Source organism: Sinocyclocheilus anshuiensis, unplaced genomic scaffold (assembly GCF_001515605.1).
Source record: "Sinocyclocheilus anshuiensis isolate Anshui unplaced genomic scaffold, SAMN03320099.WGS_v1.1 scaffold429, whole genome shotgun sequence".
In the NCBI taxonomy this organism is placed as follows: Eukaryota; Metazoa; Chordata; class Actinopteri; order Cypriniformes; family Cyprinidae; genus Sinocyclocheilus; species Sinocyclocheilus anshuiensis.
Window position 1 is genome coordinate 34664 of NW_015539859.1, and position 23756 is coordinate 58419.

Here is a 23756-nt window from a genome sequence, read left to right on the forward strand (position 1 = left end):
GTTTTAGGCATTGTTTAAATAAGTACAAGCGAAAGCGTTTTTTTTTTTTTTTTTTTTCAAGTCAAGTAGCGTCGAAAGAAAATTGAAAATTGTCAGGGATTCAGCATTCCGGATAGGGGTGGGAAGATCATTCCACCCAGCCAGGAATGGTGAATAAGAATGTTCTGGAAAATGATTTTGAGCCTTTCTGTGATGGTACCACGAGGCGTCGCTCACTAGCGGATCTCAGACTTCTGGAGGGGATGTAGATTTGTAGTAGTGAGTGGAAGTAGGCGGGTGCTGAGCCTGTGGCTGTTCTATATGCAAGCATCAATGTCTTGAACTTGATGTGAGCCTCAACCGGTAGCCAGTGCAAGGAGATAAAGAGGTGTAACATGGGCTCTTTTGGGCTCGTTGAAAACTAGTCGTGCCGCTGCATTCTGGATCATTTGTAGAGGTTTGATTGTGCTTGATGGAAGTCCAGCCAGAAGAGCTTTGCAGTAGTCCAGCCTAGAAATGACAAGGGCCTGGACAAGAAGTTGTGCAGCATGCTCCGTTAGAAAGGGCCTGATCTTTCTGATGTTGTGCAATGCAAACCTGCAAGATCGAGCGGTTCGTAGTAGTGAGTGGAAGTAGGCGGGTGTTGAGCCTGTGGCTGTTCTATATGCAAGCATCAATGTCTTGAACTTGATGCGAGCCGCAACCGGTAGCCAGTGCAAGGAGATAAAGAGAGGTGTAACATGGGCTCGTTGAAGACCAGTCGTGCCGCTGCATTCTGAATAATTTGTAGTAGGGGTGCTCCGATCAGGATTTTTGAGGCGAATCACCGATCGCCGATCACAGAAAGCAGTATCTGCTGATACCGATCTTGCCTTGCCTTGCCTTGCCAAAGACTAAAAGTGGACTGCCATCCTACGGGAATAAGGACAGCAGCTCATCCAGCTCTTCTAGGAAGGTGGCTAGAATTTGCCCAGGAGGGCGATAAATGTTTTGGAAACACATGATAGAAATGGAAAAGAGAGGACAGAAAAGGAGAGTGTGTACAGGGAAGATAAAAATTATACTTAAGTGTGTTGCCGGTTTCGTTGCTCGGTGAAATCACGCAGGTAAAGTCGCAGGTCTTTACTCTCGTTGGTCTTCACAAGAGGAGGGCTGAACTCTTCTGCTGATGCTTCCGCGTCAGTGCCCAGACATCAAATAAATACACAGTAAAGTGAAAACAGCTGTGACCGCCTTCTAATTAGCACAGCCAATAGCCTATAGCAGGGCAATTCCTCAAATCGAAACTACAGTTCGCACTTAAGCGCAGGAAGGGAGCAATGCAAATAACAACACAGGCTCCTTAATGAAAATAACACAGGCTCCTTCTTAGCCGAGGGCAATTATTAAAGTTACCAGTAAGTGTAATCAAAAATACAAACTCCAACAAAAATACAAAGTAGAAATAGATAGAAAATGAAATATTCCTTCCTAGCAGCAAGTAATAATTTAAACAACAGATCTATAACAAGTATTATGCAAAACACTCACTCGCTGCCTTCTGTCTCTTCTGTTGACTAATAGCTTCTCCCAAGTTATGACAGTGACCAAGCAGACCATCACGCTCCCTAAGGTCGCAAAACTCTGGACTTTTGGTAGTACCTAGGATAGCAAAGTCCACTAAAGGAGGTAGAGCTTTTTCACATTTGGCTCCCAAACTCTGGAATAGCCTTCCTGATAACGTTCGGGGTTCAGACACACTCTCTCTGTTTAAATCTAGATTAAAGACACATCTCTTTGGCCAAGCATTCAAATAATGCATCTCATAATCTTGTACTGCTTTAGCTCGGGTTGAACAAATAATTTTTGCTTGGTTGGAACAGCAGCTACGCTAATTACGTCTCTATTTGTTTCTCTGTTTCTGCTGGGATTGACATCCCGTGGTAACTAGGATTTACACAAGCTTCAGTCTGGACTAATACTAAATATATTGTAGAAACGTAAAAAAAATTCTGTAAAGCTGCTTCCCAACGATTTGTATCGTGAAAAGCGCTATACAAATAAACTTGAATTGAATTGTATTAAGGGGGACGTTTAGATTGAGTAGGAATGAACATAGCAGGGGTAAAAGAGCTGAACATGCAGCATTACGTCTGTGTGGGAGCTGATTAGTTATTCTGGGCCAACACACCAACACGACAGAGCAGACTAAGAACGAAGGAAAGGCACAAAGTAGAAAATAGCCTCAGCATTTAAAGGCTTCACACTCTCTGTCCTTTTATCTTACAAGATGTACCTCATGTACTTTTTCTTTTACACATACACATTGTGCTGATGCTGTTTCGGGTGAGGAACTGAAACCACCCCTAAACAGCTAGACAAATGCATATGCACATTTTAGTAACGCCTTATATTCAACAATTATATTCCTTTTCTATCCATATAAGGTAACATATCACTTCTGAATACTTTGATTGGATGCTGGGCTGATGTTGTTTGCATAAATATGACCTATCTTCCTGAATAAAGTTGAGAATGCTTTGGTAGTGCACCAACTCTCTGTGTCTGCTCATTCATTCTCCCAGGTCTGCGCAGCAACCGAACACCACTGGGGTTGATGATAGGGGTCAATATCAGATAAGATTTAATCTAATACACACAGTATTAGATGTGCAAGTGGACAGACAGTGGAACACATTTCAGTGTGATTCTGGTAAGCTTTCATTACTTTGCAGAATAACAATAATGTATTGTTTAATTTAACGTATTGACTGATTTACAATTACAACTTTTTTTTTACTTAATGATTATTAACTAAGAGTGTCAAACTATTGGAATAATTGGATCTATTTGGATTGTTTTCAATTAAATGGACCGTCTTCTGTGTGAAATCAATGTTTCACAAGTTATGAACAAAGATAGATATTTTCAGCCAGGGCTGTAAATATGCAAACATTTGGGCATTTTGAGATACTGAGAAATAACTGTGCCTGCCTGATCGATTAACAGAGAATGATGAACAGAGGATGATCACTACTCTTCTCAAGAAACACTGTAGAATTAATAATAATTACAGAAAGTTAGAATCTCAATTTAACAACTAATTTATATTAATGTGCTGTATTTTGCAGATGCTATTATCCGAAACAACTTCCAGCAGTATTTTTTTTTTCTTTTTCCTGTTGTTGTTGTTGTTTTTTTTTTGTTTTTTTTTGCATTCCCTGGAAATCTAAGCCTTGACCTTTAGGTAACTTGATTGGTCTAGATCAGGAGTAGACAGCCTTTTCCTGGAAGGCTACCGTCATGTAGAGTTTAGTTCCAAACACTAATCAAACACACCTGAACCAGCAAATCTGGCTACATATACTACATATACTACTTGGTAGAGGAAAAAGAGTATTTGAAAATAGTACATATGAATTATTCTGTAGCATTCGAGCATTAATAGAACCCCATTTCCAATAAAATGCAACAAAACAAAGAATCTGTGATTTGTTAATTCTCTTTGCTCTTTATTTAACCTACAAAACTACAAAGAGAAAGATTTCCAATGTTTTCACTGACCAACTTAGTTGTAATTTGTAAATATAAACTAATTTAGATTTTTATGGCTGCAAAGCTCAAAAAAAAAAATGGGACAGAGCAAAAATAAAAGTGAAAATATTGTAAAATAGTTTAAATGATTTTGAAACATTCCACAATGAACAGAGAATTTGGTAGTGGGTGAGGGTATCATGATTTGGTTTGGAAAAGAAAAGAAAAGAAAAGAAAAGAAAAGAAAAGAAAAGAAAAGAAAAGAAAAGAAAAGAAAAGAAAAGAAAAGAAAAGAAAAGAAAAGAAAAGAAAAGAAAAGAAAAGAAAAGAAAAAAGAAAAGAGCATTAAGCATCAACCAAAGTCTCAGTCTTTGTCAAACTGTTCAAAAAATACATTTCTCAAGACAAATTTGCAAAAAGATTAGGTTTTTAACCATCTACCATACATAATATTGTGAAAAGAAAGGTTTTGTGTGTTAAACGTGAATTAGCTATAAGCCCTCAGAAGGCACTGCATGAGAAACCATCAATGAAATGTGTCCTGTGGTCAGATGAGTCCAAATTTCAGTTTGCTTTTGGGAAAAATTGACAATGAGCTAAAGACAAAAGGTCACTGATAAAAGTTAAAACATCCAGACTTTTATCAGTGACAGGTGCAAAAGCTTCATATGGGGGTACATCAGTGCCCATGGCATAGGTGACTTACATATGTGTGAAGGTGAGCCATATATTGTACACAGACATTTGATGCCATCAAAATGACGTTTTCCCAGGAAGCCCAAGGTTATTAGAGCAAGACAATGCCAGGTCTCATTCTGCATGTGCTACAACAGTGTGGTTATCGTACACTGTAAAACATGACACGTGAATTTAACGGTAAAAGACTGTAAAAATGCTACAGTAAAAACATGTTAAATGGTTGACGGTAAATTCCCCTACTATATACGGTGGAAAACTGTATTGGACATTACATGTAATTTTACGGTAGTATACTGTTTTTGGAAGTGAACATTCCCAGAATTCCCTGCGTTACATTTGAAATTTTATGTTTTTTTGTTGAAATAACTATGTTTCTTCTTAGTTTTTTCTTACCAGTTTTGTATATTAGGGTTGTATATTACACCTAATGTTGTTAAATTAATGTTTTACGGTAGCAGTGAATTTTTGGAAGTGAACATTCCCAGAATTCCCTGCGTTACATTTGAAATTTTATGTTTTTTTGTTGAAATAACTATGTTTCTTCTTAGTTTTTTCTTACCAGTTTTGTATATTAGGGTTGTATGTTACACCTAATGTTGTTAAATGAATGTTTATTGCATTATTTCAGTTTCATGTGTGTCACCATGATGGTGTTTAGTGTTTGTGTGAATGACACTGTGCACCTTCTATATATGCTATTATTTAAAAGCTGCTTGTGATGGGCTTTGGTTCATAATGTGACATTCTCATCACCACCTGCATTTGGTGGTTATCAGTGTATTATAAGGTACAAAACAGATTTCAGTACTTCAATAGGTTGGTATATTAACATTATATCAGTTAATAAAATTACGGTATTTAACTGTAAATTTAAGTTAAAACTGTAAAACCTAAAATGTTGCTACCGTATTTTTTACGGTAAAATTCCGGCAACCACAGCTGCCGGTTTTTTACCGTATATTTTACAGAATTTTTTTTACAGTGTAGACACAAAATGAATGTGCTTGACTGGCCTGGCTGCAGTCGAGATCTGTCCCCTACTCCAAATGTATGGTCCGTCCTGAAGAGAAGAATAAGACAATGATGACCACAGACTGTTGAGCAGGTGAAGTCTTTTATCAAGTGAGATTGGGCAAAACTTCCACTTCCAAAACTGCAGCAATTTGAGGCCTCAGTTTAGAAACCATTAAAACGTTAAATTAAAAGGAAAGGTGATGCAACACAGTTGTAAACATGCCTCTGTCCCAACTTGTCTGGAGTGTGTTGTAGCCATCAAAACCGAAATTTGTTTATATTTACAAAATTTGGTCAGTGAAAACATTGGAGATCTTTGCTTTGGAAAGATCTAAAAAAAAAAAAAAAAGGTTAAAGAGCATCAACAAATCCCAAATTCTAGTCTTTTATTGCATTTTACAAAACATTTCTGGAAATGGGGTTGTTAAACAATAGGTAAAAATATAATAATAAGTATAATTAATAATAATAAAAATAATAACAAAGTTAAAAAATAATAAAAAATACCCGAGTGATCTACTTATGGGGGTCATGGGAAAGGATTTATGAATGGCAGTGAAGTAACTCTTGCAGGTCACATGACAATGACAACATGACAAATGTAGTTCGTATTATATTCATACTATAGGTGCTTTTTTAATTGTTGCAAGCTAAGTACTCAAAATGACAAACATAGCCAGAGAGTATGCCATTTTGGATGCAGCCAATGTGTTCAGGGTTAATGACATATTACAGGCAGGTGTGTTGGATCTGTCAGGATCCCGTCACTTTGGTCGCTCTTGTTCTTAGTCAGGCGACAGGATTATGACACTTGGTGGTGTATTGTCTTGTCTTTGTGTGAGTGCGAGGTTTCAAGCTGTTCTCGGTCTGTGCTCTCAGTCTCCTGTCCATGGTGTTTGTTGTGTGTTTGGGGCATGGGGTCTGGATCCAGACAGTCGTTCATGTGCTTGTGTGTTTTGTTTTTGTTTGAGCACAAGGCTTTTGAGCTTGTTTATTGGCCGTATGCTCTAGCTGGTATCTCAGCCCAGCTTCGCCAGGCTGGGCGACCAGATTACTACCTTAGGCTGGTTTAATCAGTTCTTCAACATTCAAGTTTTTTTTTTTTCCTTTCTTTCAGGAAATCAGAGTTCGGCAGCAAAATCAGAGCATGGAGGATAAAAATGACTACATTGATCTCGCCATCTCTACCATGACAACTGATATGCATTACTATGACATATCTTCTCATCCACCCTATGAATATTTTCATGAAATCAGACTGTCCATCTTCTTCATCACTGCTGTTTGTGTGGGGCTGCCATGTCTGATTTGGGCTTTTTATTGTGTGCACCTTCAGAGAAAGACCAGAGGCTGGATCTCAGCCTTCATCATCCTCCTCCTCCTCAGTGACCTGTTGCAACTGCTCCTGTATCCATATATAGTGTCAAAACTTTTTCTTTTACATTTTTTCCATGGCTTTGACGTGGCTTTTATAATGGTTGTATCTTTTTGTCTGAAAATCTGTAGCCTTCACCTGCAACAGCTGGTGGCTCTGGAGGGGGTTCTGACACTGAAATATCCACAGATCTCTGCTCATATTTTCTCCTCCCCCTGTTACATCATAATCTCCATCATTATACTTATTTTTACTTTAATGTGTGCATTCCTACTGACTTTTGGTGGCCTTAATGGTGTGAGTCTTGGTTTTGGCTCAGTTCTGGCTCCTGTGTGTTTATTGGTTGTCACAGGCATAATCACCTACAAAGCTCTGCCCACTCCTGCCGGCACACCTGTCACTGACAACAGACCAGGCTCATCGTTCATTCTTGTTACCATTTTTACTGTAGGTGTGCTTTATTTACCATGTGTGCTGGTCCACTGTGTGCACATCTTCTTTTTTAACCTCCCAGTGTCTTGGTACGTGATGTCTTACTGTTTGTTGAGTTTGACAGTGATTTCAGAGCCTCTCCTGTGTGTGCTGGTCTGCAGAGAGAATCTCAGCACTCAGACAAAACAAACTCACATAGAATTCAACTCTCAACAGAGAGCAGTCTGAACTGATTTGTCATCAGTTGCTTTGACTTTGTATTTGCTAAATATGCTTATTAATATTAATAAATGCAGAGAGTTGATTATTAAAACTGGAGACAAGTGGACAGGGAATGGAAAAAAAACAAACTCCAGGGTCTGTGTACTTTTGCGTCAATTCATTTTAACCATGAGGGGGCAACAAAATGAAAAAAAGAATGGTTGTTGTATTTTTAAATGCTACTGTATGTTGAAAGCCAAAATTGAAATTAGAACCATACACACAAAATACTGCCTGTAAAAGTTAAATATTGACTTCTTTTCAGATTTTTAGTTATGACTTTATGCACCTTTAATAAACATTTCCAAAATGCACAAATTAATATAGAAAAATGCTGATTTTACAAGTTTTCTTTGGCCAAATTAACACTGGGTTAGTTGTAACACACATGGTTTAAACATTTCCACACATGCTAGCATGACAAAACTAGTTGCCATATCAAAACTATATAGAGGAAAATGTGCCAAAAATATTTTGAAGATATCACCGAATATTTATTTAACCATAGCAAAAGTACATTGCTGACTGAAGTAAATTTCCCATCTCAATTTGTAGTGTTTATTTAAACTGAGACAAATCTGCTATTATTTTAATCTCCAATCTGTTATTTAGCAGTCTCTTTAATGCTTTCCTTACTAGCAGAAGAAACTAAGCCGTTATAAATTCCAATTGCACAGATTGGGAATGTTGTAACACTGCGTTACAATGTGCCCTGCTATTATTAAACTATGCTACTGTAAGAAAAAAATATGAGGACGTTGAAGATCTCAATGAGCATTTTTATTACAGCATACACTCTTAAAAATAAAGGTGCTTCAAAAGGTTCTTCAAGCGATGCCATAGAAGAACCATTTTTGGTTCCACAAAGAACCATTCAGTGAAAGGTTCTTTAAAGAACCATCTCTTTCTTATCTTTTTATAATCTGAAGAACCTTCTTTCGCCACAAAGAACCTTTTGTGAAACAGAAAGGTTCTTCAGATGTTAAAGGTTCTTTATGGAACCATTTAGACAAAAAGGTTCTTCTATGGCATCGTGAAGCACCTTTATTTTTAAGAGTGTAGCAGTGACAAAGTACATGTTGTACCTTTGGTTCATCAGAGTCAGAATGAACCCCAAACATCCTAAACTCAAACCTTTTATACACTTACATTTTTTAGTTTACTGTTGTAGCGTCTGGACCAATCAAACACGCAATATATATTTTGTTAGCTATATTTAACAAATACTCTGTAACACCCCTCAGTTAACAAGCCATATGAGGACATGCAAGTATTAAACTTAGTCGTATTAATTGATACATTAGGTATCATTTGCACCTTTTTACAAAGGTGTGTTTGAACTAAGAATCTGATGTTTCCTTCAGGCGGTAGATCTGCTGAATATGCAAATGGTTCCATAACTTCATATTCTTATTTTCACTCCTCTTTACTGAGTTAAGCTTTAACCCTTTCCTATACCAACTGTATGTGTGTGTGTGTGTGTATGTGTATGTTAGACCAGTTTAAGTGTTTATGTAGTATGTTAGACTAGTTTAAGTGTTTATGTAGTTAATAAAGTCTTACTTGTATCACACTTGACGTTGTTCATTGTTTGCTCATAACTGGAGTCACTTAATCATGCAGATTTATGCTACAAGCTCTGTGTAGAATTGTACAGTAAGAAAGTTATTTCCCTTAACCAGGAAATTAACGTTCTTAGAATTGACAGACAGTTGACCCTGAAAGGTCAAGTAAATATCTACAGCGGATCTAAATATTTATAATTAATTATAACTAGTTTAACAATTTTTTTTTTTTTCATTTAATCAGATAACATTTTAAGCTGTGTTAAAACGTGTCCCTCAGATGTTACAGTGTGCATCTTGTCACATTTCACTTCTATTCATTTGGGGTAAATAAAGAAAAAAGTATACACTGTAATTATGAATAACACACATATTTGTACTAGACAAGTATGAAATTAATGTTGAAAAAAAAATTACACTCTGAACCCAATGTGGATTTACACAAACTGAGAAAGTCAAAAAAGTGCATCCTACATCAGGTTAGAGCGCTACTCACAAGGCTTTAATATATGGGGTAAACATATGAATATAATATAGAAATATATAAAATTATAATTTCTCCTACTTCTCCATTTACAGACAGGCCCGGTTCCAGAATCAAATCACTGAGGGTGCTTCTGAAATTAGTGAGGGTGCTCTAGCCTTAATTTACATCTATCTTGACATATTTTTGCCCTGTCCATTGTAATGGTTGCATATAAATGTTGCATTTATATGCAGATGTCACTTCCGAAACTTTGCAGTTTGTGAGCGGTTATTCCGCCCCGTTTGTTATCTCAGGTCTGGGACGTGGTGGGTTCCACGATTCTGTCAATAGTGCATCAGAGTCTTTCAGAGGGATTAGTTTCATCCTATTCTAAGCACACCCTGGTGCAGCCTCTTCTAATGGTCTGGACCCATCAGTGCTGAATAATTACAGACCAATGTCAAAATTGCTGTCTTTAGCTAAAATATTGGAGAAGGTCATTCTTAATCAACTTTAAAAATTTTTAAAATGTATGATAAATTTCAATCTCGTTTTACATCTCAGCATAGCATAGAAACTGCTCTTCTCAAAGTGACTAATGATTTGTTGTTGTCGGTAGACTCTGGGAACTGTGCTGTTTTGGTGCTTCGTGATCTTAGTGCAGCATTCGATACTGTGGATCATGGGATTCTTCTTGACCGTCTGAGTCAGTGGGGTGGTATCAGGAGGCAGGCACTAAAGTGGTTCTCATAATATCTGCAAGAGAGAACCTTTGCAAGGCAATTAGGGAGCTCTATTTCCTCCTCTCAGCCTATCGCTTCTGGGGTTCCTCAGGGTTCCTGTCTTGGCCCTGTCTTGTTTTCTTTATATATGCTCCCACTGGGATTAATCTCTAAAAAATACAATGTGGCATATTATTGTTATGCCTACAATACCCAGCTGTGTCTACAGTTGAAACGTAATGACTCCAAACTTGCATCTCTGTTTGATTGCTTGGATGAAATAAAGGTGTGGATGGCATCGCGTTTCCTGCAGCTTAATGAGTCTGAAGTGGTGATCTTTGGTCCATTGAAGTTAGCCAAACAGCTTTCACTACATCTTGGGCCATTAGCCCCCAATCTTAACATTCAGGTGAGGAACCTAGGTGTGATTTTTGACTCTGAGCTGAAATTTGATAAACAAATTAAAGCCGTGGTAAAAGGTAGCTTTTTCAATTGAGGGGCATTGCCAAATTGAAAAGTTTTTTTGTCTTTTAAAGATATGGACACCGTGATTCATGTGTTATTTCATCCAGACTGGATTATTGTAATTCTTTATATCTGGGGATATCTAAGATCTTGCTTTCACGGATACAGTTGGTGCAAAATGCAGTGTGCAGAGTGTTGACTGGCACAAGGAAATGCTCCAGTATCTCTCCAGTACTGGCTTCCTGTTGATTTTAGAGATCAATATAAGGTTTTGTTAAAGGTATATCTCCAGTCTGTTACAGCATCATCATCCTGCTAGACATTTAAGATCATCTCAGATTTTCCTCTTAAATGTCCCAAAATCACGGTTGAAAACCAAAGGAGATTGTGTCTTCAGTGGCTGTGCCATGCCTATGGACTACTTTAAATTGATGTTGAAGACGCACCTCTACTCTGTTGCAATTAATCGTCCTTAAGTGCATGGAGACTGAAGAATGATGAGTTTTGTGTTTTAATGTATTTGTGTTTAGGTGTTTTGTAATTTTGCGAGAGTCAAGTCACCTTTATTTATATAGCGCTTTACACAATACAGATTGTGTCAAAGCAGCTTTACAGTGTTATACAGGAAAAACGTGTGCTGATAATGCAAGGGTGCAATAGAAAACAGTCAGTTTATCAGTTAAAGTCAGTTTATTGTTGATTCAGTGTTGTCATCGTCTAGCTCATTTAAATTCTCTTCCAATAGTGTCTGTGCAGTCAAGTCAACAATGTTGCCAGAAATTGTAAAGCACTTTGGTCAACTTATGTTGTTTTTAAATGTGCTACAGAAATAAATGTTGAATGACTGATTAATATTTTGTACTTATTAAATAAACTGGACCTCCAAACACACCTACATCCTACATTACAGAACTGTTTAATAATCTACATACGGACTCAATGACCAGTTAAATGCTTGAATGATAGTTAAAATATATATTAAAACATTTTTGAATATCTATGATCAAAAAGTGTTCTTAATTGTATTGAAATGTATTGACCGGAGCGTGCCTGGCTTGTATCTTGGCATTTTATCACTCTTTATGTTTTGTTCATTATCAATAAGCTTAATATTGATGTCTGTTGTGCTTCTACATTTCGGAGCAAATGTACAAAGGACTGGACAGTGTTGAACCACACGCAAGTTACTGGAATCCATCATTTATTCGCATGTTTTTTTACACCACTTTCCCACTGCAGCTTTGTGCATACAACACATAAATTATGCACAGATATAATTCCTTCATTCACAACTTCATTAGAATTAATTATAAATTCAAGTCTGCTACAAAATACAGTGTCGAGATACATTATAAAATACTCTTTTACTCCCATTTATAAAGACAACACAAATACATATTTCATAGAAAGAAAAATAGGTTATGTTTGTTAAATTAATTACAGAACACAAACATTCATTGGTGTCATTTGCCTGTATGTGAAACAAAACCACCAAAAAAAAAAAACGTAGTGCAAGAATATTGTGTTACATCACGGTGCTTCAACCTATAAAAAAATGACAGAAATGTGTCCAATATTGCTGTTTATTTTTTTTCTGCCTCAAATTCTCTTTAGCCTTCCATCTTTATTCTTTTGTTACATATAACAATCCCAGGCTTTTTGTACCACACACCTGTTCTTTTCCTCATTTATTTCTTTGAAACCAAAGAGGCCCGTCCAGATCGTATACTTGGTGCCACATGATGTGAGAATGGCTCATCTGAGTTCTGATTCAGCCACATCTCTCCTCATAAGATTGTCTCAGAGCAGTTCTGCCTCATCGTCCTCATCCTCAGAGCCGGACGGACCCTGCCGCACCTCCTCATACCACTTATTAGTGAGCGTCTTCATCTGGATCCGCCCATGCAGCAGGTCCTTAGAGAGGAAGGAAGAATAACAGATTACGAACCCTATTTATTTATTTTCGTACACTGGACTAATGTGTATGAAGGTTATGAGCAGTCTAACCTCTTGTGTGAGTCTACGGGTGAAGAAAGGGTTCAGATACTTGGCATCAAGCCACAGGAAGCCCTTCAGATCCTGCCTCTGAAAAATCTGAGCTTCATACTCCTCCTCTGTCAACTCCGACAAATGCTCAGATTCAATGGCGTTACCCTGAGAGAGAGAGAGAGAGAGAGAGAGAGAAAGAGTTTGACTTTTAAACCCCTTTTAATTTACATCATTTTTCAAAACATTACAGAGCTAATACACAAAAGCAAAATAATAAATAAATAAATAAAAACACAGAGCAATTTTACCAATTAAAAACCATATTTCCAAACTCACTCAGTGTCACTAAAGCATCTCTCACACCCCACTTCATTTTGAAAAAAGGTACATTATCAGTTTGTTTGTAATATGCAAATTCAATAATTTGTTCACCCCCCCGGAGTCGTGTGAGACACTTTTTTTTATGGAAAGGCGCTTTTTATTTCAGGTCTTTTGGACTGAAGCACTGCAACACCCGCTGACTGAAATGATAGAGCTTGAAAGATCAAAGACAATTTTTAATATAACTCCGACTGGATTCGTCTGAAAGAAGATATACACCTAGGATGCCTCGGGGGTGAGTAAAACGTTTCATTTTTGGGTGAACTAACCCTTTAAAGATAATCTGAACATTGCTAGGTCGAGGTTTCTAACAGTGACAGTTCTTCGTAGCGGGCTGTTATGACAACAGCAACTTCTCTGATTGGATCCCACTTCAGGATTAAAATGTTTCCTTATTATTATTATTTTAACAACGTAGAAATCATAACAGCAGATTTTACAAAATAATATAAATGTATGCATTATTGCAAAAGTAATAACTTTCTGTGTGGAGTGTGCGCAGTTGCAGTTTATTGCATCAGTTATCGCGCGCCTTTTTGATTAGCTACCCACCCACGTAAGCAATAAAAACTACAGGCAAGACATCTGTTTTTATATTTGAATCTGTTCACTGTGAATTTGATTTAATAGTGCATCATACACTTTGTTAAGGTCTAATGTGGGCCGCCACTGGTCTGGGCCCTCGTATTTCGCCCACTTTTTGTGTTGTTTTTTATTTTATAAATAAATGTCACACCTGACAAACTGTGAATGAGCATATACGAAACTTTTGTAAATCTGGTGGATTTTTCAGAAAGGTCCCTTTTACATGCAAATTACTCTGAATTTTCATAAATCTATGAGTAAATTCAATCAATAAGATCCATTGCCTTTAAATCAAGACGTTCCTCTTTTGAAAAGAAAATGATAAAGATAACAGCTCTCTCACCATTTTCTCCGTTTTGCTCAAGTTGATGTCTTTCTTGTTCTTGCGCCGTGATTGGCTCTCCTCGATGTCCATGATGCGGATGAGGGGCATGGTCCCGCCCCCCAGCAGCAGGATGGTGAAGAGCACGATGACGATGGTGGTGGTGCCGATCAGCTGCCGCTTCTCTATGGGCTCCAGACCCAGATGAAGGCTGAGCGCGTAGGGGATCGCCCCCCGCAGACCTGAGCACATCACGTGTGCTCCGAGTCAATCACACATGCGTTTTATGACTCTACGGAATATCAGTATTTCTAAAAATGTACACATTACTATAAAACAATTGACATGAACTACTAAAATGTCATTTAAAATGGTGAAGAAGGAATAAGTGACTAGTTGCTGTGTGTGAATATGATATCGGATAAAGTAAATATTTGAAGCATAAAAACGTGAAAGCATAAGAATTAACTCACTTCACTTCAATTCACTTCAAGCTTTCAAACCACATGGAAACTTAAGTTCATCTTACCACTGAACCACATGACGAACATCATTTTGGGGTTGATTTTATGATCTCTGAAGAAGTTGAGCAGAAAGGAAAGGGGGAAGATATTCACAGCCCGACCGACGAGAACCAGAACCTGTGACAGGAGAACACTTCATGAGAAACCCAAACGACTGCATTCAGAATTATTAAACTGATATACATTATATTCATCATCAACTTGTCTTGTTTATTATAAGTGACATCAGATAGCATTCTAAAGAGCCAGTGACGTATCACACGTTCAGCAAGCATTCGTGTTTTATCAGATACTGAAGAGCAGAAAGAGTAATAATGCTCTGGAGCGAGACAATCGGGTGAAAACAAGCTCTTCGGCGACACCTACTATACACCAGATGACAAACGACAGCTCAAACTTATGAGGGAAACTGAAGATAGACAACCCCAGGAACGCAAACACACATGTTTCTGTGGAATCCAAATAGAAAAGAGAAGAGTTAGGTTCATGTTAACAGCAGATCTCCTCTGTGGAGCAGTGGGTCATGTGAGGCACTCACCGCACATGAAGGCCACGGTTCGAAGCGTCTGCTGCATGAGAATCTGAGTGACTGGTGATAAGTTATGATGAGTATAATGAGACATGACAATACCGGAGAAAAGAATGGCCATGATACCTACAGACAGAAAGAAATCAATTCTGATGAATTAACCCTGAAACTGATAAAACAGTATTAAACTCATCAAGATGTGTTTTTAACTCACCGGAGAGTTTGATGCCCTCGGCGAGACCATACGGCAGGTATGCAAATATAATCATCATCCCAAACTCCAGAGACGGAGTCTTCCTCAGGTCGAAGTGTTTCAGAACCTGCGTGCTCTCATTCAGAAACATAATCTCACAGGACGTCTTAAAATAAACAACTATGTACAAAAGATATGAAAGTAAACATTGAAAAGGTAATACACTACCGGTCAAAAGACTTGTAATGTTTTTTTAAAGAAGTCTCTTCTGCTCATCAAGGCTGCATTGATTTGATCAAAAATACAGAAAAAAATCTTGCAAAATGTTATTACAATATCAAATAATGGTTTCTATTTTAATATCCTTTAAAATGTAATTTATTTCTGTGATGCAAAGCTGAATTTCCATCATCATTACTCCAGTATAAAGTCATATCATCCCTTCAGAAATAATTTTAATATGCTGCTTTATTATTAGAATTATCAATGTTGGAAACAGTTGTGCTGCCAAATATTTTTTTTGGAAACTGCGATACTTTTTTCAGGATTCTTTGACACTATTATTACCTATGCATATTACTAGCATATTGGCTGTTTATTAGTACTTATAAAGCACATATTAATCCCTTAATGATTATGTAATTAATGATGCAATATAAATAATTGTATTAATAAAATGTATTAATAATAAATGTATTAATAAAACTAAAACCACTAAACCAAAAAATCATTAGAAACATTAAAACACACAAAATCATTAGGATACAATAGCAGAGATGAGACCAGTGAGTGTGCCCAAAGCGGCCGACCCAAAGAACATCTTCAGGAAGTAGCCGAGTGCCTGCATGAAGGTTTCCCAGCCTGTAGAGACATCTGAGCCCGCAAAGCCCTCCGCTGTACTGAAATACACACAACACACACACATCGACCACTGCTCACATCTGCTAACACGATAAAGACTGACAATTAAAGCAGAATAGGACTGAATTGTTCAAAATTTTAAATCACGGCCTGTACGTCCTGTACACAATATTTGCTTGGTACTGGAACAATTTACAATTAGAGTTTTGTAAATATTTTAAATACACAAAATTGAATGCTGTCTTGTCAACTGATTAGCTGAATTATGTGCATCTTGTTTGTACCATCCTCTGATTATTTATTTATCTAACAGACCCACTGATCGTCCTGACCTTTAACAAATAGCTCGCATTTGGTCAGCAGGGGGCAGTAGAGTCACAATACATCTCTTATCTACTGTACATACAGTACATAGGCGCCAACATATGTCAAACACTGGAGTGTTCATTTAACAGCTTCCAACTTGAACAATACATACTGCAAAAAATTCAGAGCTTGAAGACTAAAGAGATTCAGCGACTGAGACTCTTAAAACTAACGGTCGTATGTTGGCAGCCTGAGCATCCGATATCAAATGAACTGGCAATATTGAACAAATTACAGCACAGAATGATAATAAAACCACAAGGGTGAGTAGCCGGTAAGATTTTTAAAATTAAATAATCCATATTTTCTTTAATGTTTGATAACTAACTTGATATTATCAGCTAGGCTTGTGATGTAGATCAATGCATTGGAAATCTCCTCCTACTTTAAAAGGATAGTTCACCTAAAGATGAAAATTCGGTCATCATTTACCCTCAACTTGTTCGGTTTCTTTCTTCCGATGAACAAAAAAAAGAAGATATTTTGAAGAATACGGGACACCAAACAATCGCCGGTAGCCATTGACTTCCATGGTATTTTTTTTTTCCATTCTATGCGAGTCAATGGCCACCATCATGAATAAATTATGAGAACATTTTCATTCTTGGGTGAACCATCCCTTTATATTATGACAAGGCAAATGACCCAAAGCGTCCTATAGATAGCAAAATGTGATAATAGAATTGAATTCACATATATATGATTATGAATTAGTGCTTATGGAAGAATTTGTGTTGACTGTTAGTTATTTACTGCATATGCAAACCTGGTTGTATTTGGAAGAATGTATTATTGTGCCGAGACAACCATTTTAGCAACAACGCTATATATCAGCTATATATCTATACGATTTGTACTAGCTGATTATAAAGATCAACACATATCTTATCGTGCAGGACAGTTTGGCCCACGGGTGTAAAACTACACCCAGAGAGGAATTACTGCTTTCTAGGAAACACACAAACAGCTGCTCTGCAGACTCATCAATAACGAATGAGATCATTTTACCAGACAACTCTCAGGAGACAGTCATTGTACACACTCACAATGACCACGGGAAACAGCCAGAGTACACACTCACACAATGAACACAGACAACCCTGGAGCTGAGCTGAGAGGAAACGAGAGACAAGAGACATGAGGGGACAAGAGAAGACAGAGATGAGAAGAGACCAAACGAGAGACAAGTTGAGATGAGGAAGGGGAATGAGACTAGATGAGGAAAGACAAGAGACAAGGGACAAGATGAGACCGAAGACGAGAAGACAAAGTATGAGATGAGACGAGACAAGATGGGACAAAAGACAAGAATAGAAGACATTTACGAGGCAAAAGAGACTAGATGAGAATAGACTTGATGAGAGACAAGAGATGAGAAGCAACTAGAGAACTAGAAATGTCACAAAGAGACTACAAGAGAAAGACACGAGACGAATAAGAGACGAGAAGAGAGAATAAACAAAAAGAAAGACAAAGAGACAAAAAGAGAAAAGAGATGACTTGAAAAGTGGAGACAAGCTGAGATGAGACCAAATGAAATCAGACACAAGAGATGAGAGTAAAGATGATGAGTGAGCAAACGAGACGTGAGACGAGAAAAGAGAGAAAAATAAAAAGAGATGTAGCTATATGAAATGAGACAAGACAGAAAGGAGACAAGAAGAGACAGATGGAGACTGCAAAGGTCAAACATAAGAAGACATGAAACAAGACTACATTGGAAGAGAAACCAGATGATTTGAAATGAGAAGAGACAAGTAAAGAGACAAGTAAAGAGACTAGATGAGACAAAAGACAAGAAAATAAGAGACTTGATGAGAAGAGATGAGGGACACAATAAAAAAAATAACGCAAAGAGATGAGAAACATGACATGGCAAAAGAGACTAGCTGAGAAGTGACCAGAGAACAAGAAACGTCACAAAGAGACTACAAGAGGAAGACGCGAGACAAGACTGGAATGGAAGAGACGAGAAGAGAGAATAAACAAAAAGAAAGACAAATAGACAGAAAGAGAAAAGAGATGATTTGAAAAGTGAAGAGAGACAAGCTGAGATGAGACCAAATCAAATCAGAGACCAGAGATGAGAGTAGAGATGATGAGTGAGCAAACAAGACGTGACAAGAGAGAAAAATAAAAAGAGATGTAGCTTTATGAAATGAGACAAGACCGAAAGGAGACAAGAAGAGACAGATGGAGACTGCAAAGGTCAAGAACACTGCAAAGCCACACTGAGCGACTAAAGATACATGAGCGTCAGTATGTGCTACAGCAGACCACATGTCTCACCCTTCCTGTTAAACTTGTTTGTAACATGACTTCATCCAGATACATTAAGCTGTCATGTTCTGTCACATTTATACCGAGAACACCTGAGTCAAGTCTACGAAAACACAGGTAACATGAGGGCCAAATGGCCCATCGACAAATGCTCTGTAAAACATTTAAGAACATTACGTCCCAGTACGTAAGGCCAAGAACTCCTCCCACATTACCTCTCCCTATGAGCTCAGCGGTTAATGATGAGGTTTTGATATTCCATTAGAATTAGCAGTTTCTACATAAACACACACCGACAGCTGGATGCAATCGTGTTGCTACAACAAAACCAGCATGATGGCATGCATTGCCTCGTGAACTGATATTAATCATGTATGTGAAACTACACATGCACAAAAATAAAAAAGTCATTTCAAACAGCGCTTAATGGGAGATATAATATAGTATTATTAATTATAATAATAATGATAATATGTATACACTATATATATATAGTGTATAAATGCACACATACGTATGAGCTGGTTATAAAGATAGAAAAGCTCATGTTAAATATGGATCTGATTTAGTGGTGCTCAGCAAATTCAGGATTGGCCCGGCCGCCCTGATCCAAATCCAGTCATAATCTCCCATCATTCAAGAGCTGGGAGGAAAGGTGCTGACTGCACATTATTATAAAGCAACTATATTTCCAGGAGCTCCTTGAATGAGCTTGACATGTCCAAATAAGAAAAGAGTTTTGACAACTAAAGGATGTTCAATTCCATGGATTAGTCACTTCTTGTAATTTCCCACAATGTGTCATGTAAGTGGATCTAACGGCTAATTTAAGAACAGGGCTCTTAAATAATTAATGGGGCAAGACCTCCACAATAGAGTGCTAAATGACTAAGCAAAAAGGTTCGTTATTACACTTGAAACATCATATATTTGGTTTTTATAATCTGTTATAATGTTAGTTTTTTTTCCACCCTCTCTGATGAAAGAGGATGTAAACTCCTACTTTCCTACTTGAAATTGATGATTTCTTTATGTAAATGACACTTATGATTGGCTGGCCTCAACACTCAACACTCAATAAAATAAAATACAAATATATGGAATATGTAGAATGTGGAATATAATAAGAATAAAAGTATCATGAGGTCACCTTTAATTAATATTTATAGTATCTGAGAATAAAGTGAGCTCTTGCTGATGCTGTTGGGAATAATGAAGAGGACTAAAGAAAAAAACCCATACATTTCTATCAACTTAGGGCTGGGCGATATAGCTAAAAAATTTATCAACAATATAATGTTTCATATCGTTCGGTATCGATAATTATTGACATTTTTTATAACCTTTTTTAAAACAAAGAGCTATAGAAAAAAATGTTTAAATTTAACCACTGTATTTTTAAATTAACCCAATTTATTGAGGCAAACAACAAATATTTTTTTGTTTTAACAATCAAACACAAAATAAAAATTAAACAAATATCTAATTTCTAATGTTTTATATGCAGATTAAATAGGTTTTAAGGAAACTTTTGTCTTGTCTCCCAAGGCCACTGGAGGGCGCAATGAGCAAAATAATGCAGCACATTTAAATTGTCAACGCAAGGAAGTAACTCTATAAAAACGTGCATTACATCTAAATTAACTCATAAAAATCAAATATAATTTCTTAAATTGCATAAACAATTATGAACAAAACAGCATCATGTATTTATGCATTGCTTAATCCAAAGAGCCGAAGCACCATTCACACAGATTACATTTGAAAACATATGAGACGCAGTGAAAAGGAATAAACCTCCACAAATTTGTGACGTGTTTCCTAAAAGTTTAAACTGTTTTAACTTTGCATGGCTACATCTCTTGTGAGTGCAGCAGTTATATTTGTCCGTCTAAAAAATGTGCTGAATATGCGTTCTGTGTGAATGGCTTGGTTTCGGTTTAAACCCATTCAAGATCTTCTACGCATTGAGCTTCTATATTTCTCTAATATTTTGAATGAATAACACAGCAGCGGCGCGTCTCGTGGTCTAGACTTATAAAATATTAAAATGCAACAACGTCACTTACATCATCACCGCATCTCATGCTCCACTGATGACGCTCCCTGACGCACTCCTAACATTGCAAATGTTTATTTTAAATTCAACTAATATTCATTATTTACAATCTCCTCATCACAGGCAGGCACAGCACTCATTTCAGCATGTGTTTGTGTGTGCCGTCTGCGTCACTCAGAGCACGTGCCTATATCGTGCGCTATATCGAACATTTTTTTTCTATCGTTATCGAAGAAGGTGTACCGTCGATAAATATCGATACCGTTTTATCACCCAGGCCTATATCAACTACACGGCCAAGAGTATGTGGACACCTCCTTCTAATGCATGGGTTTGGCTTTTCGCTTTTCCAGTAACTTTTATACTACACCACACAATGACGTTCTAGAGAACTGTGTGCTTCTCAAGAACTAAGAACTAATGGCAATCTGAATAAGCCTAATTATACAGGGAGCCCGGAAGACCAAACAGTTCCTCAGTCCTTGTGAAAATCTGTATATCAAGTGCTGTGAAACATCTAAGGCTGCCAAGTGAAGCACGTCAGTGAATGTCACAGTTTTGCATCCTGCTCTGAAACCGAAAGATTTATGCATTCAGTTCGAATGGTAATCGAACGGAATTGCAGCTGTTATTTTGGTCGCACATGCACACCACTTATGTGCACCCCTGGTAATGGAAAAAAATCTGATTCTTATTGATGTTAAGTGACACATTCATAATATACAGTATGTTATTAAATTTTGCAATTTCTTGCCAATTAAATATTTTTGAGCTAAGCATTAGAAAAAAAAAATGCAAACATACGGCAAATAACATGATCAAGCCTATGTTTTAGAAAAAAAACTACCCTGCAGAATAAGAACATTATTCATCAAACTGTTTATATAAGTATCACAGTCTCTGACTATAAACTCAAAAGTTGATGGCTTGAGGGTAACCAATTCAAATACAAAACAGACATTATTCGCAAATGGTTTGCGACCCTATCAAACTATTAAGTGTTTTATTTAATTAGTGTTCCTACAAACGTCTGTAACATGTAGAACTTGTAAGAGCGCATGGCTACAGGCTATTAAGATTATTAAAAAAAACGATTAAAAAAAAACCTTTAAGATTTTCTTTCTTTCTATGACTTTTTCATGGAGAAAACTAAAATTCTTTAATTTCCCTGACTGTCAGTACAGAGAAGTACTTCAAAACGGTGTCTACAAACCTCTTTTCAACCAGTCTGCATTTGAATTGACAACGTTTTGAGGTAATTTGAGGTTTTGTTTTTCTGAGGACATTATACCAACCCATGGCCAATAATAGTAGTTTACAGCTCCTGGTTCGAGACCAGCAGGTTTTAGAAGCCGGTGCAGAGCAGATTTTTCTGCCCACAGCTATTTTTCTTTCAGTGGAAATATGTAGAATGAGGATGAGATTGCATATAGGTTTCAGCACCAGGGGTTGTACAATCGTCTAAAAGACTTTCTGGAAGACAGAAGGAGAGTTCTGATGATTTAGTGAGGCGTACTTTGTTAATACGATGGACACAGCGTCGTTTAGGATGCTCTCTCCAAACACCAGCATATTGAGCACAGGATCCACATTCAGAGCGTTAAATATGGCGATAGTGGCGACCGGATCCACAGCGGAGATCAGAGACCCAAATGCAAAACTGGAGGGGGGAAAAAGGGGGAAAATGAAGACACAGCCTCTCATAGTTTTGCTCAAAACTGCACAAGCAATATTCTCACCTGTCTGTCATTGTCATCTTGTAAATAACATCAGCCTATTCAAGAGACACATGGAAACATAACAGTCATAATTGTTGAGAAATCATACTAAAGGAGCTGTTAAGGTGTGCCAACTAGTCTAACTAGACGAACCACTTAATGAACTCACTTACACGTCTGTTTAGATGGAAAGACATGAGAAAAGCAGTTGATGCCTAACAAAACAGTAAGAAGATACCTGGCCCAGGAAATAGATTCCCCCTCCCACGATGAAGGCTGAGATCGCTGTTCCAAAGACAGCAAATAACGTGATCGAGCCTATGTTCTGGAAGAAATTCCCCTGCGGAATAAGAACTTGACTGATCAATCTGTTCAAATAACTCATCTCAGTATCACTGTATGTCTCTGAATACTGACTTGGCATGAGGGCAACCAATACTACCACAGAACGATTAATAGTGTTTTATTTCATTAGTCTTTCCTTCAAATTTCTACACTGACCAGTTCAGTTCACCCAGTGAAGGATTCATCGGACAGTTTTAAACTGAGTTGGGATTCAGATTCTTTCTTCTCTTATGTATGGCTGTTTTTTTTTTTAATGATTAAAATTACAGTATTTTTTACCTTATGTAATGAGTATCCAGACTCAAAAATTATTGGTGGTAAAAGTAATAGGAAAAACATATTGGGACGAAACATCTCTTCTTCCTGCGAAAGAAAGAAAGAAAGAAAAATGACCAAGTGTACTTGAACAAACAGACTCACATTTTGTGTTTCATTCTGGATACGGTTCATATAGAGTTTAATATAATGTTGTTGTTATTATTAATATTAATAACACAGTTGACTGTTTTGTTTTGTTTTACACTTCCTTTTTAAGTGTTTTTTTTTGTTTGTTTTTTTCATTTTAACAGATTTTTTTATTATTATTATTTGTGACCCTGGAGCACAAAACCAGTCATAAGTAGCACAGGTATATTTGTAGCAATAGCCAAAAAAACATTGTATGGGTCAAAATAATAGATTTTTATTTTATGCCAAAAATCATTAGGATATTAAAGGGGTCATATGATGTTGCTAAAAAGAACATTATGTTGTGTATTTGGTGTAATGAAATGTGTTTATGCGGTTTAAGGTTAAAAAAAAACACATTATTTTCCACATACTGTACATTATTGTTTCTCCTCTATGCCCCGCCTTTCTGAAACGCGTCAATTTTTACAAAGCTCATCGGTCTGAAAAGCGAGGTGTGCTCTGATTGGCCAGCTATCCAGTGCATTGTGATTGGCCGAATACCTCAAGCATGTGACGGAAATTTTACGCCCCTTAACATACTGTGATGCCCTGTCCGGCCGGAGCGACGAGACAAAAACATTAAAACCCATTATAAACGAGGCATTTGTTGCATCCAGTGGGGACATAATTACGGATTATAATGACTTATACTGTCTTTTTACG

The 23756-nt window shown here is 37.1% G+C and overlaps 2 protein-coding genes across 2 annotated transcripts in view; both read right to left on the bottom strand.

The window, feature by feature from the left end:
* Positions 1 to 11673: 11673 nt before the first annotated feature.
* The window catches only part of LOC107684898 (sodium/hydrogen exchanger 8), a 28953-nt gene continuing 16870 nt past the window's right edge, over positions 11674 to 23756 (bottom strand). The window contains exons 8-15 of the mRNA XM_016481286.1: positions 15781 to 15913; positions 15036 to 15141; positions 14831 to 14947; positions 14659 to 14741; positions 14298 to 14409; positions 13790 to 14010; positions 12499 to 12645; positions 11674 to 12405 (exon numbers count right to left, since the gene is read on the bottom strand). Coding sequence (XP_016336772.1) covers positions 12292 to 12405; positions 12499 to 12645; positions 13790 to 14010; positions 14298 to 14409; positions 14659 to 14741; positions 14831 to 14947; positions 15036 to 15141; positions 15781 to 15913 — 1033 coding nt within the window. The 3' untranslated portion in view covers positions 11674 to 12291. The remainder of the gene's footprint in view (positions 12406 to 12498; positions 12646 to 13789; positions 14011 to 14297; positions 14410 to 14658; positions 14742 to 14830; positions 14948 to 15035; positions 15142 to 15780; positions 15914 to 23756) is intronic.
* Positions 21410 to 23089, bottom strand: LOC107684872 (sodium/hydrogen exchanger 8-like). Its single transcript, XM_016481241.1, has 4 exons — positions 22923 to 23089; positions 22537 to 22638; positions 22320 to 22354; positions 21410 to 22240 (listed from the first exon to the last, which is right to left on the bottom strand). The coding sequence occupies exons 1-4, from the start codon at positions 22995 to 22997 to the stop codon at positions 22042 to 22044; spliced, it is 411 nt and encodes a 136-aa protein (XP_016336727.1). The 5' UTR covers positions 22998 to 23089; the 3' UTR covers positions 21410 to 22041.